Source organism: Anneissia japonica, unplaced genomic scaffold (genome assembly GCF_011630105.1).
Source record: "Anneissia japonica isolate Jap-2015-1 unplaced genomic scaffold, ASM1163010v1 scaffold287867_len1003013_cov215, whole genome shotgun sequence".
NCBI classification, from domain to species: Eukaryota; Metazoa; Echinodermata; class Crinoidea; order Comatulida; family Comatulidae; genus Anneissia; species Anneissia japonica.
The window spans coordinates 219544-235154 of record NW_022684320.1 but is presented as its reverse complement, the minus strand read 5'-3'; the positions used below and the strand labels follow the sequence as shown (position 1 = coordinate 235154).

The 15611-nt window shown below is 35.2% G+C and overlaps 2 protein-coding genes across 2 annotated transcripts in view; one reads left to right on the top strand and one right to left on the bottom strand.

Moving 5' to 3' along the window:
- LOC117104691 (phospholipase A2-like) overlaps positions 1-3833 on the top strand; it is an 8206-nt gene extending 4373 nt beyond the window's left edge. Inside the window, exon 5 of the mRNA XM_033245577.1 lies at positions 3811-3833. Coding sequence (XP_033101468.1) covers positions 3811-3833 — 23 coding nt within the window. The remainder of the gene's footprint in view (positions 1-3810) is intronic.
- A 2931-nt stretch (positions 3834-6764) lies between these two features.
- LOC117104370 (neuronal acetylcholine receptor subunit alpha-10-like) overlaps positions 6765-15611 on the bottom strand; it is a gene marked incomplete in the record, with an annotated part of 39092 nt that continues 30245 nt past the window's right edge. The window contains 3 exon segments of the mRNA XM_033245197.1: positions 6765-8026; positions 8710-9036; positions 12021-12226. Of these exon segments, the coding sequence (XP_033101088.1) occupies positions 7479-8026; positions 8710-9036; positions 12021-12226 (1081 nt within the window).

The window sequence follows — 15611 nt, the reverse complement described above, 5'->3', positions numbered from 1 at the left end:
TCAAAATACTAATTTATATTACAGGCCTATACTATATTTGTTTCCAGTCGTACCTATTGTGTAATAGAGTGTATCTGACGATATTTGAATAAAAAATAATAAAATAATGTTATATTTATAGAGCGCGCATATTGCACATTGCCCCTATGCGCTTTACAGAGAAATAATATAGGCCAATTGAGAAAAAGCAAATAACAATAAAATAATAATAATAAAATAAAATATAAATAACCATAATAACAATAACAATGAGACTAAACTACTCCTATTCCTTAAACTAATTAATGGTTGGCCGTTGACTCCGAGGAGCTCATCCGCCCTTTGTTCAGCTATTGGTTTTTCTTGCTGCTGGGTGACCATAAACACCCTCCCCAGCAGCCACTAAGACATATTTGAGAGGGTTGTCAGTTTAGTCGCCGACGCTTCGACCGGATGGAGTTTAATGTCGTATCCAGGACGTCCCTAACTACCTTAAGCTAGGCTTAACTACTCTTAAATACAGAATATTACTCTTAACTACAATTAGTTAAACTATCCCCCGCCGGACACCCTGCCGGTATTTAGCAGTTTCGGGGCCAATCTATTTAGCAATGAAGAACGAAATCTATTTAGCAATGAAGAGTCTGTGGTCTAATGGTTATAACGCTCGCATTGACAGCGAAATGTCGTAAGTTCGAATCCCGTCAGAGACATTATATTACGCAATTTCATTATTTTTTGGACAACATTTGTTGACAGCTATGCCACACGATGTATTTATGCCCTTACACCGGGATGGTTACTCTGTTTTGTTTTTTAATTCATTATTGTTAAACACAAGGAAGACGTTTTTGGGAACGTCGCAATTTAATGAAGAGCAAGAGCACCAGTAGGCCTTCTCTCAAGCAGTCCCGTGTACTCTATACATTGATTTACCAGTAGGCCTACTCTCAAGCGTCCCGTGTACTCGATACATTGATTTACCAGTAGGCCTACTCTCAAGCAGTCCCGTGTACTCTATACATTGATTTACCAGTAGGCCTACTCTCAAGCAGTCCCGTGTACTCTATACATTGATTTACCAGTAGGCCTACTCTCAAGCAGTCCCGTGTACTCGATACATTGATTTACCAGTAGGCCTACTCTCAAGCAGTCCCGTGTACTCTATACATTGATTTACCAGTAGGCCACTCTCAAGCAGTCCCGTGTACTCTATACATTGATTTACCAGTAGGCCTACTCTCAAGCAGTCCCGTGTACTCTATACATTGATTTACCAGTAGGCCTACTCTCAAGCAGTCCCGTGTACTCTATACATTGATTTACCAGTAGGCCTACTCTCAAGCAGTCCCGTGTATTCTATACATTGATTTACCAGTAAGCCTACTCTCAAGCAGTCCCGTGTGCTCGATACATTGATTTAAACTTTAAACCGTCTTGTGGGAATGCTCTTGTGTTAAAAAAACGAAAGCTTGTGAACGTGAAGATGAATCGTTACGATTCGTCCAAGCAATGTTATACTAAAGCTATGTACAAATCACCCATCTGTCTCGATTGACTTCTCCCACAGTCTTATCTCGCCAACACGCTCACTATTCTTACCAACAATAATAATCTACTCATATCCAGAGGTGACGGAACTAGAGGGTTATGACGGAACTAGGGGATGCTGTGTTATATGGAAAGTGATGTGTGACAGAAATGGTCTGCAGTCAGTTGGTTGTTACCATGCGCCAGTGATGTTGGAGTCACAGTACAGCAAGATGAAACTATTATATAGGCCTAATGCATGAATAAAGTTCGGGGTTTGTCGGGTAGTGAAATGATTATCGTACATTTTAAGTGCTCCCTATATGCATAAGTGTAAGCTAAATTACCGTGATTAATTTAATTAGCGAAGATATGAAGACAATTATTTCGAAGTTCCCTCTTTCCAAAAGGGGATGCAAATGCTTTGTGAAAATGAGTACGCCACGGTACTCATTTTCACAAAGAAACACACACAGCTAGTTAGCTAACAATATGTCAATGTAATTACACCTGGGAAGGAAGGTGCAATCACGTTCTGTTGCCTAGCAAACGTCTGTACTGTATGGATGAATATTTTTTATTATAACCAAAATATTAATAACTACAAGGTTTCTGGGCGTAAATTCCCTTAAAACGAATTAAGGGTTGCACAATCTCCTTGCCATACAAATTACAGCTTCCACTGACGTTTCAGTCGAGAAATACGGGTAGCTGAAGATTTTCTCGAAAATCTGACTACGAAACCATATCGAAATTTGACGTTCCACTTTTGCCCCTGAGTTGTGCTTCGCACTCGCCGCTGAGGGCGGCGTTCCGGGAACCATGCGTCAAGCGATAACACCATTTACATGAATGTATAATAATGAATTAATATTTACATACGTAACTAATTTCTGTGCATAGATATAAAATGCGTGTAGTAATGTGTATTAATAAATAGGAGCGGTTTGGTGCAGTGGTTGCGATTGTACTTCTCACCTTGAGGTCGGATGTTCAATCCCTCGCTGTATATTTCGATAGACAAGCCACTCAAACAATACAAGTCACTTTACCTACGGTTGTCTCCCTCCACCCTCCACCCAGCCTGGAGTGCAAATGAGTAGCTGAAGGTTCAAACACGAAAATGCGCTGAGTACGTCTGCCACATTATGGAATTATCCCAAAAGAGTATGTGTTCCATAATATGTGCTTGATCCAATGACCGGGGGTATAGTAATATTAAGCGGATAGAGTCTCTATATACGCGCTCTATAACCCGACTATTATTATTATATTATATCTTAACCTAGGCCTATCAGTAAAGATATGCTGTAATTCAACCTAATGTTCTTCCAAACTCAGCATAATGTTGTTATATAGGCCTATATTCAATTGTCATCTAAGTGGGTGTGATTTTGATAGCGATAGTATACCAAGATTAGATAGGTCCTAGTTATAAAATACCGTATGTTGCAATATAAACATAACGTGAATACGTAATTTCACTGACGGTATGGTAAATTGGTTCTGGTTCTGGTTATGGTGGTTAAAGCCGACCTCCTGGACTCTGAACGTGCAGGACCATCGTTTAATAGGCGGTCCGCGGGATATATTAAATCTGGCACGTGTGAAAAAAATTAAATTAAAAACAAAAATTAAATTAAATTAAATCATTTAATAAATAAATTCCTCATTATAAATGAAGACAAAAACGCAGTCCCTATTGAAATATATTAACTAGCAAAATTCAAAGAATAGAAGCTTGTTATTTTGAATGTATTTAATCTTGAATTTTCTAATGTTTAATTAATTTTAAATATTTATTTAAAGTACAGAAAGAGAAATTTCTGTACTTTGGGCGAGAAGGATTTTTTGTCCTCGTTTTCAAAATGTCTATTTACTTTTAAATTTTGATTTTTAATTTTAAAGAAAGATCATGCGTGTGAACATGGCTCCTATTGTATAGAAGATGAAAATGTGCATGTTAAGTTTGTACGCAAGCTTGTCTTTGAGTCGGGTTAACCCAATGAAATCTAAAAAATAAAAGTTAATCTGCTATTAAAAAACGCCAAAGATTAAGTTAGTTCTAGATATATATATAGAAAGGCTTGGGAAGATTTGTTAATTTAGTATAACTCAAAATTGAGGTGGTTTGAGGCTTACTTTACAGAATATAGCACTATGGAGGTGGCTACTTGTTACCTGCTAAATATTCCCCACGGACTTTTTTTTTTCACCTAGAGAGTTATTCCCCAGGCTATTTTTCCACATTTCTCGACGTATTGTTACTCCTAGTTTTCCCATTGATTCTTTTTCCATCAGGTTATGTTAATTATACTTTATAATGCAGAACGGATTATTTTTTTTAATATTTTTTAGTTTGTGTTTTCTCTATATCAATAAATTAGTGTCTAGTAATTGTAATGTTACATTAAAAAGGTGTGTCGATGATACAAAAGCGTTCAATCAATTGACTAATTGACTTATGATGCATTCGCAATACAGTACTGATGAAGCCTAAATACACATTGTAGAAACGTTTTGAAAAGTTTAAATCCGGGTTTACATAAGAAATAGAGAAAAGAACATAGGATATCTTAATAACATTTTGCTATTCTAGAATTTGAATATCACAACTATTTCCTAGTCAATATACCATCAACAAAACAAAAAAACTCCGGCAAGTAGCGGAAATAATTTGTCTGTACTTTTACTACAGTACTTTTGGGGTCAGTGCCCATTAGTGATTTTCTTCTACGATACGCCTACTTTTATTTCAAATTATCTGTTACGGTTGATGGTAGGAGAACATTCCTATATCATTAAATATATTTCATAAAATTAATGTTATTTAATTTGTTTATCTATCAGAACATTAGGTTAATTTATGCTTTATATGCGTATTATATATATATTTAATGTTTATGTTACTAAAACGTTTATTATACACCGAATGCAATTTCTTATTGTTTTAACCAACTAGGGTGTGAACAGAATATTGACAATTATGTATTAGGCCTATTTGCTTAAAGTCAGGCTCCGGAGGAAAAACAAAATTTGATATGTTGTAGAACTTATTTTTGAGAGACAGAAAAAAGTTGTTTGATGAAAAACTAAGCAACGGTGAATGAGATACAGATCTACAACATATCAAAAAATTTTTTTCCTCCGGAGCCTGACTTTAAAGTTACAGAATTAGTTACCATATATTGTTGTGTAGTACAACAAAAAGTAGAATTTGAAATTACCAAAAACGTTATAACGAGTTGCTTAATTACCGTACCCGCACTCAGATACTATCTTTGGCCCCTGAGCCCAACTCAACAATGAGGGAGTGTAGGAGTATAACAGGAAGGGTAGAAATAGTGTCAAATGATAGCAAAGGTTCACCACCGCAGCTTATTCATTTTTTGTTTGTAATGAAATGTTTTTGTACATAGTTCAGGTGCTAAAATTTTAAAACATACATTGAAACATTGTACGTGGCTTTATTAAAAATACTCCCTTACTTAAAAATGCTCAGATCGTCGGCGGAGTGCCAAGGGGATTCGCCCCAGAACCCCCGCTGGGGCTCCTACCCTGGAACCCGGCAGGGGCTCTGGCGGACCCGGTACGCGTTTCAAATCCCGCATTTCAAATCTTTCAGGTTGGTAACTATGGGTTATTACAACATCTCCTTTACTTCTCCAAATACATTTCCATATTTCGAAGTTTCCTTTATTGTATTCCGTTTCTAACATTGATTTTCTTGTACATCAAGTACAAAAATCGTAGTAGCGCCCTCTTTAGATCTTCACTAAAGAGTGACGACTGAGAAAAACAGCATTTCTTAACATTCCAAAGTCAACAAGGTTTTAAAAATGTTAGAATGCATTTCTCACGAGTTACTTCAATTCGTGAGAATTGTAATGTGTTACTTGAATGTATTCTCACGAAATGTAATTCTTGAATGTATTCTCACGAATTGAAGTAATAGATTTAACGCCCAAATCCATCTATTTATGTCCGATGAAATGAACATTTTTGAATACTTTTCACTTTATTGGCTGGTGTACAGGGATTTCACATTTTTCCAATTCGTCTAGATTTGAATATGTAACAAATCTTTGTGATAAAATTCCTTCAGTTTGAGATTTTTATTTTTTATTTTGTTATATTATGGAATGATATTGGTCTTTTTAAAAATATATTTTTGGTACAACTTATTTGAAATAAAAGAATTATAATCCGGAAGCATCGATTCACCGCAAGGCAGATACGGGTTTATGTTGCGGCGCCTTGTAAAACAAGTCGTCTGTGCTGTGTCTTCGATGAACGCGATCAAGAAACGCATTTCGCGTCAATTATTCTTATAAAATGACATCAACTCTTGATATTAATACTTAAAGTAAAGTGATAATCAAATTTAGCAAAAGCATATTGCCGACGTCGTCGTGGGGTTTGTTTACACTGGGAGGAATTAAACGCGAGAGTTAAATTGGGCAGTATCTGATCGCCGGTCTAGTTACCGCCTGTCTTAAAGTGCATTGAATCGAGCAAGATGGCACGCATTCGAATGAAGAATCACAAGCTAGACATATACAGACGTCATAGTTGATTGTTGCATAATGCACATGAGGATACTAACAATATTCTATATTTATATTTGTCAGTGGTTGCTGAATGAAATTAAAACAAATATAAATATGATGGTACTCGCGAAGGTGAAGTGGGGATCGATGAATAAGTGGGCCCATCCCCGCGCCCTCCCCTAGACATACGCCACTGCAATTACTATACAATAAAATATTAAATTGTGATTTATGTTTTGCCGAAGTGCATAATGAAAAAATTCAGTCAAATTAAACAATGATAAATTTAATTTCAATTTGAAAAGGCAACATTAAAATGTAATAGCATAATAGACGCGTTAATCAAAGGAACAACTATGAGACCTTATCTGAATATAATCAATGAATTCTAACCAGTTGGTATGACTCGGATATTTTTTTTTTACATATTTGATAATTTTTAATTTATATATAAATTGAAATATATATAGGCCTATATCGATATTTGTATTAATTATTTTTGAATATAACACACCTAAATATATCCTTGTCATTTGTTGGTGGATTTCGTATTACGTGACACTGGTTATTTTACATCACTTCGTGACTTATCTTAAAAAATTAGTTCCATGCGTGTATTTTTTGTTCCATATTAAATACTGTAGTTGATAGTTGGTATGAGCTAATCTAAACATGTGTAGACACAAAGCAAATGGATGGTGTTCGTTTAATCAGGAAGCAGTGTCTTGTTTATTCGTGTTGAAGACCACATAAAATGACAATAACAACCGTGTTGTCACTGATCTGTTGATGTTGTGACGGTTGCTTGTTAAACATTAACAATAACGCCCAAGAAGCCAAGTAAGATAGACCTCCACCACACGTAATAAATGCCACATAATTTAACAAATTAAAAAAAAAAATGTTGGTACGTGGATGCATGCTTTTAAACGGCATGTTGCAACTCCATACTTCTTTACATCGATATTGTTGTTCTTGTTTAATGTCCGACAACAGCATCTTGTCTGGCATAGTTTGGAATGATTATTTGAACAGATAAAATTGTAAGCGCCATGCAAAGAAATGACGAAATCACGTTGAAAGTACATTTTACTAAATGCAAAGTGCCAAATCGATATGTTGCTCTTAGGTCCGTCGCTACTCTCGATCTTACCGGTAATGCGCCGTTAATGCTTTACTAAAACTATAGTTGTTCCCTGCTACAACCACCCAAAATATAAGTTGCTTGCAGAAAAGACATAATAAATGGTTCGGCCTGCCTTATTATTCTTGTATACTTTACTGCATTTTATTTGTCATATAATTATAAATTCTTTTAACAATAGTAACGACCGTCTGGTAATTTGATATCAATCTATGCATAATACAAAATTATTTGAACACAATCTTCCGGTTATAAACACTTTGGGTAATATAGAATCACCCGTTTGAGTGAGGAATCCTCTTCATTATCAGCCACACTGTCATGGATGTACAGACCAAGTATATAACCATAAAAATCCTGTCCATCACCATGGCAATCTGTTTCCACTCGTTTTTCATTTCCTCTGTGCTGTCCTCCTTGTCGAACCTTTTTGTAACTTTTTTAACTTCCTGCAACAGCAACCGCATAACGGCGATCTGCTCCGTGCAACATGGCGATAACTTCGTTAAGTTTTTCTTAAGCTTCTTTAAGCCGTTTATTGGTGATCCGTCAATCTGGCCGTCGAGGAACACCATCTCCATCAACGAGCCAGACTCCTCACTGATGTCGCTGTTCCGCAGAAAAGAGTCTTTCGAGATATTTAAGGACATTGTTGCGTTAGTAACTCTTATGCAGACAATTTTAGCTAGGTATTTTAGGAATAGGATCTTAGCCCACTTCGGAACTCGAGAGTACATCGGACCTCTGTAGTGAAGATTTAAGACAATTATCGTCATTGCCATTGATATCGATACCAGAAGCATCGTTGCAGCATAATACTTTCCTATAGTGAAAAAGAACAATAATTTTAAATAATATAATTTAGGTCTAGGAGGTTTACGTAGCCAAGCGTAGGTTCATGCTAATTCTGGCATCCAATGAGCGTGCACTGAGGCAGCCTAGATGTGAGGATGTGACATATTTATCCAATCAGCTATATATTTCTAACAGGATGATAGCAGACGGATTAATAGAGGTTATGCACAGTACCGGAAGATGATGATAAATGTGAATATGGCGTCTGAGATATTTTAGCTAATGATTGGTTTTAGTGCAGTTGCCACTTCTTTCCTATGCTCGTTTATGATTATTCTATTAGACAACTGTGTTCTACAGTCATAATTATGAAGCTTAGTTACAACATCGACGCCCATAAATTTCTTCAAGTTCTATTTATAAATCAATAATTTAGATCTGCAGCTAAGTTGTGAATAATAAATGATAACACACTTGTTTCTTATATAGGCCTATTTATTTGTATAGGCCTAGATGAAATGACCTAGCTTCTTTTTTTTTTTTTAAAGAAAGACATCACTCTGTCAAATACACCAACTTCTAGCCAGTCTGTCAGAAATTTGCCCAATTGATATGATCACGGCTAATATACACTAGGCCTATGCATAAGCATGGAGAAAATAATTTGACTTTCTCCATGGTTCATTGTTTTAAAAAAACCGATATACTTGCCTATAATCGGTACTTCACTAGAGGGCGGCATTGATTCCGCAATCAAAAGCAGGAAAACCGTTAACGATAACAGAACGGTGATCGTTAAGCTTATTTTCTCTCCGGAATCCACGGGAAGAAGAAAACAAAGCACCGTGGTTGAGGAGATGAGAATACAGGGCAACACCAGGTTGAACACATAATACATTGACCTCCGCCGGAAGTATAACGTATATACAATATCGGTGTAAGTAATACCAGGTGCATCCGGGTACGATTGAAGGTTTGAAGAGGAGTTCATACCAACCATGTCCCATTCACCGTCACTATTGAACACCGAATCGTCTCCTATTAATAAAAAGAGAATCTGCATCGTAACAACTATAATTGTGATCACCAAAGCACACCAGTTTTCAAATAAAAATGAAAATTAGTAGAATTGATAATACCTCCATAAACATACCAGCCGACGTCACAATTGTCCGTATTTATTCGACCAACGTGCACATCTGTGCAGAACTACGATTGAACCGCGTGGCATCGCAGAGGCAAACTTAAAAAGGCGTCTCAGTTCTGATTTGGTTTAATTCATTTAATCTCAAAAACATACAAACATAAAACCATTTACAATAAAAACGTATTAAAAACATTCTATTTTAAATTCATTTTTTGATATATTAAACAAACGTAAGCCATCCATCAACGAGCACACATCTCAAATGTGCCGGACTGCACCGTCCAATTCAAGATGGAGGGGTGAGATATGTAGGCTAGGGCTACAATTTTTTCCCAAAAATATTATTTAAAAGTCACAGGTTAAATGGAGACTCGAAGTTAATAATGACGTCTTCTCTGGATGTAAGAGAGTAATGACTGTGTGAGATGGATTGGCCCGTAACCAGGTTCTTCCAAGGGTGGGGGGGGGGGTGGGGTTCTGGGCGTGAGGTCTACGGTCGAAGCCCCGGTGGGGTCGGCGAAACCCCCAAAGCAAGGGGATTTTTGTGCTTTATGGGTCTGAATAATGCTATAAAAGCAGATATGTTTGAAAAGGTCTTTGTCTGGGTGGGTCTGCAGTGCATTAGTTGGGTTGGAGGACTTATTTGGGAAATTTGAAGAGGGGGTTCGCTAGAAAAGGGGGTTCTCCTGAACCATAAACCCACCACCCCACCCCCTCCCCGGATACGGGCCTGGATTTATCCAGGATGATGACTGGGGTTGGCGCCAAAATATAATGATCAACGACTTATTCCACATGGTTCTCTCGGTTTAAATAATACAATATTATAGTCTGCATCGAGCCTGAAACTGCGTCACATCCAACCACAGCACGAATAATAATAATATTCCGTAACAATATGAACATATTTCTAGACGTTAAAAGTGGTTTAGAAGCGGAATTATACGACAAAATTTTAATTATTTTTTTTAACCATATTTATAGACGGTGACCCTTCCAGCGTATATTCAGAATGTCGGCTGATATTCAGGGGCCCTCTTTAAATAAATGAAATAATGTGATAAAATAATCCAATCCAATAAACATCTCAATCGTCTAAAATGACAGTTGCTTTAAAATACGTAACGTTTAATTATGACGTCATATTTTTAGAGTAACACAACGTTTCTTAAATCTACACTGCAAGGAAACCAATGTAACGTTAATTATGACGTCAAAGTTGATAAGCGTAACTCCAGGTTAAGCAAACATCGTGTAAATGCATACCAGCACGGTGACAGAATCACTTTAAAATATGCTTATGTAATGATCGAAAAACGATTTACTAAAGGCTAAATTCGCGATACGACAGTTTGAAATATTTGATGTAGTTCCGACAGTTGCCACATACAATAACTATTGCCGTAAGTGTCACAATATGCTAAGGTATGCTAAGGAGAAACTGATCATCAAGCATTATGTGGAAACACTCAGTTTTTTTGCAAACGTGTTTACGTTTGTTGAGTTTAATATTTTTAGAAAATTTGGTAAAAAATAATTAAAAGTAGATAAACACATTTTTTGCCAAAGTAAGTCACTTGAAAAAGAGACGGACAATGCAATAGAATAACTGCTTATTATATTGCCATGTATAGAATTGATATTTATCGGTAATTTTAGGAAATTAATTTTACATCTCATCATTATATCATCAAAACAATTTTTAAAGATGTTGGTACTTGTAGGTACTTGCAGGGCACGGCTGGCAATATACAGTGTTCATGTTTCGATTACTAACTAACTAGAAAATAAAACTCAAAAAACATTTAATACTTTAAAGACTAGTTTATTTGACAGTACACTAGCTTTCTTGCACACAGTGCACTTCTTCAGGTGAATGTTTTTTTTTAATTTAAAAAAAAAACAATACTAACTAGTTAGTTAATGATTTTAGTTAATGATTTTATTGTATTGGCTTTCCTACAACCGTATTATATGCCTATTCCTGCTATTCATTAAAAATATTGTACATTTTAATTAGGTACAACGCATTTCCTTCATTTCTTAAAAGTAAGTAATGTATAATTATAATTATTTATAATAATTTTATAATTAATATGAAGTATTATATAGAAACTAATCAAAAAATAACTACTAAAGCAGAATATGATAGTTGCTTAGCAGAAGTGTAATTATTGAAGCCATTATGTGCCTTACTGACCCCGAGGAAGCATATCTTGCGATTGCAGAAATTAATTTTGATTTGTCTGTATTCTTATTAGTTTATGTCGGTCTCATTTTGATATTTGATCTTTCTTTCTAGTAATAAGAATCCTCTCCAATTCAGTTGCTGGTTGTAATTGTATTTTTCATCTTATGGCAATAAAGATGTACCAAGAATAGGGCCATTAAAGATGTACCAAGAATAGGGCCATTAAAGATGTACCAAGAATAGGGCCATTATGCATGTCCATCAAGACATGCATACTTTGGCTAGAGATCATAGGCTACCCAAGACACACATTGGACAGAGACCATTGCCCGAGACATACATATCTTGGCTAGAGATCATTACCCAAGACATACATATATGTATATAAATAATAATAATAATAATAATAATAATAATAATAATAATAATAATAATTGTGTAACATATAAAATGGATGAGTTTTTCATGCAGAACCTGTTCTTACAAATGGTCCATTTTCTAAAAATGCTAAAAAATAATGAAATATTATTAAGTGAACTTTTTCTTTAACTCGGAAAGTAATCAATAATAATAATATGTAGAGTACCAGTAGTAATACCTGTCTCTTATACACATCTAGATGTGTATAAGAGACAGATATATATATATATAGCCCATATCTTAGATTACCCAATACCTACATACCTTGGCCAGAGGTCATTACGACTTCATTTCCGTCATGCTGCCACGGTCCAAATTTCATCTTACATTTCTGATCATCAAACGGGAAATTCATAACGTTTAGTCTACAGTGAGATTTAACGATGATTGGCGACGCCCAATTACAGGTTCCGTTGTGGTAGAGAACTATTATTTTGTCTTGTAGGAACTGCGTATACGCAGTGTCGGCACTATTTAAAATCAATGAAAGTGGTAGTGAGTAAAAACAATAAAAATAACAATTAAAATAATAGCGATATAGAAAATAAAACATTGGAATTTTATTAATAAATGCGTATATTAATAGTATCAAACCATAAGAACATTTAACATTAACGATACGACAGCGACAAATAAAAGCAATGCTAAAGGCCTGTTTATACTTCAACGATAATGACAACGATGAAAAAGCTAAAAAGCAATTGTTTATATAGAAAACAAAATAAATACGAGAGGCTTTTACACTAGGACGACGTATAAACAGGCCTTAACGGTGGCAATAACAGTAAGAAGTGACAATGACAACAGTAAAGGCAGTTGCTACGGTAACTCAACGTAACAACCGCAACAATAATAATGATAATTGGATTTCTATTACCTCATTGTTTTGTGTTTAGGAATTGATGTATTGTTTTATAACTTACTTGTTATATTTTCAATATATTTGTATACAGCTGACTTATTTTTGTAATATAAAACATTTCAGCCCATCCGACTGCCGTGAATAAATAAATAATAATACAAAATTATTAATGCTAATATAAAACAATTAATCGAACCAATACGAGTTTACCTGCCATTAATGTGAGTATGTAATACTGTACATATATTTATCTCTGATGGTTTTGTTACAATATTACAATATTCACTTTATCATCTTCTAGAGTTTGTTTTGTTCTTTATCTTCTAGAGTATAACTGCGTTTAACATTATCTCCAATCTCGAACACACCTAAGGATATGCTGGTTTGATTTTGATTGTTAGAGAAAATTTGAGATATTCGCAATTTTGTATAAAATATGATAATAAAGTTGAAACCAAAATATGTTTTAATGATGCGATCGCATATTATGTGGATATATCTCCTTCAAATATTGAAACATCATAATTATTATTTGAGTGAAAAAAAATCACTATCGAATGATAAATAAATTGACATGATTAGGTTATGATATACGAATTTGTTCTAGATTAGCCAATTTCAATACCACATTCAATTATTAATACCGGATGAAATTAATCATCTTTTACAGCAATTCTTTGTTATGATTCTGTGATAGAGTGATAACATTTAACTGTTCCCTAGTCAAATAAGAGAGCGATTGATGTTCATGGGCACAGATCATGGGGACAGGGGGACACTTCCCCCATCCATATTTTAAAGAGGGTTGGTACCCCACCACTTTTCGGCGGCAATGCGATTTCGTAAGTCAAACAATGCCTGATAATTTTTGAAATGAACTGCATCATGACCAAGGTTTTAATGAAAAACAATACATCCGCACATTTTATATATATAATTCTATACTATAGTGTTAGTATTTTAAAGCTTTTTTTGACTACCCAATACAGATTCTTTCCTAGGATCACTCAAAATGAATAAATACATAAATACATCAGCAAACGTTGTATATATAATATTACTATATAAACATAATGCAAAATATAACATTTTCGGGATAATATAACGGCTTTACTTTACTCAGAGGGCGGTTTTATCAAATTTACTTTTAAAAAATCAGATTAAACTCGTATTAAATCCATAAATCCCAGGCCAGGTCTTTTAAGATACAGAAATGTGATAATGTATGGTTTTTTCTGTCCTTTTACAAACTTTCATAGAGTTCTGTTTAAAAATATTACCAGTAGTAATACAGTGCACCCTCAGATTCGGGACGCCTCTAATTCCGAAACCCCTATAATTCGAGACCACTTTTCTACCAACTAACAATCTTCAACCTTTTAACACAAAGCTAGCCCTCTATTTGGAGTCCAACTACGAGATTTTCAGGTCCCAAAGCTGGTCTCGAATTGGAGGCGAACTGTAGTAGTAATAATAATAATGATGACGATAATGATGGTGATAACGATAGTAGATACGATAATAATATGAATAATACTACTAAAAAGTGCTAAAGCTGAGCTAAAATGAAATGTATAATTTGTCCAATCATTATAATTATTATTGTAGTTAAAGCTTAGTAAGCGATTAGTTAGGCCTAGTTGTCCTGGGTTGCCTAGATCTTTATGTTTGCCAAAAGTCCCTGATAAAAGATCATGAGAGAAAATTGTTGGCGCTTCATTTTGACTATGTGATGATGAATGTCACTACATAAAAGAGTCAGGCACGCTAGAGGTACTATTTCCGCAAACGTTCTCACCTCAGCCCCAGCCATCGTGGGGCTGATTTGGATCGACCCAACTATATCTGTGAAAGTCCCTCCCTGGTCCACCTCTCTTTTGGATTCCTAGATCCGTTGCTGTTGAGTTATTATTATACTTGTTATTAGACCTACTAATATTATTTATGATGTGTCTAGTGCAATTTTTACTTAATACCCTCAAAACCGTCCTAAAAATTCCAGAATGCGCTACATCCCAGGGTCCTCACCCCCTGGACCCCACGTAGGTTAGGGACAGTCCAGCCCGAACCCTCCCTCGCTCGATACCTCGTACCTCGTAAGACGGCTCTCCCTTTGAAAATGCTGGCTACGTCCCTTACCCATGGGTGGGTACTATTTCTTACTAAATACAGAAACACATTCTTTCATCATAATTATTAGAATCGGTTACCTGATTGATTTTAATTTACTTTTTAGTGAAACCCATTCATTAAATTTGTTGGGTTAAAGTTGATATTTCATGTCATCTGTCGATCTTTCTAACCGTCCATCAACTTCAGATCTAAATTATATGTCTCCCGGGTCACAATTCGTACGTATCAACTACTGTATTACCATACCATTCAAAATCTAGGATTGTTCTCTCGAGCATATATTTATTGCGTAAAATAACTGTAGTATTGTATGAACATCTCCCTGGTATGAACGTCAAGAGACGAAATGCAATTCCATTGTTTTGGATAAGACAAGTTAAATGATACGTTAAAAAATTTCACCTGTCCTATATTTCACTTTAAGATCATCTATATTTATCGCATGAATTGGTAGCGTAAGGTCAGATTCCATGTTGCCTCAATGTAATTTAGCAAAAGAAAATACAGTTTTCCATAATAATGTTTGTTTGGTCAGTTGGATTAGACTCCATGTGTGTTTTCTTTGCCATTTCATTTAATCGGTAATCGAGCCTAGTAAGCTATGAAATGATCGTAATTTAACGAATGGTAAGTTCTAGCAGAAAAGATCCTGTCACGTGATGGAATTTACCGTAACAAGTAACCCCGATATAAACTTTGTCGTAGTAATTTAATGACTGTCATCTATGATTCATTTCATCTTTTCGCGTTAAACACCGTTTCTAATACAGCCATATAAATTGATTTAATCTAAAGTGATATTAAGTTACACACACACACACAAACACACACCCACACACACCTGTCTCTTATACACTTCT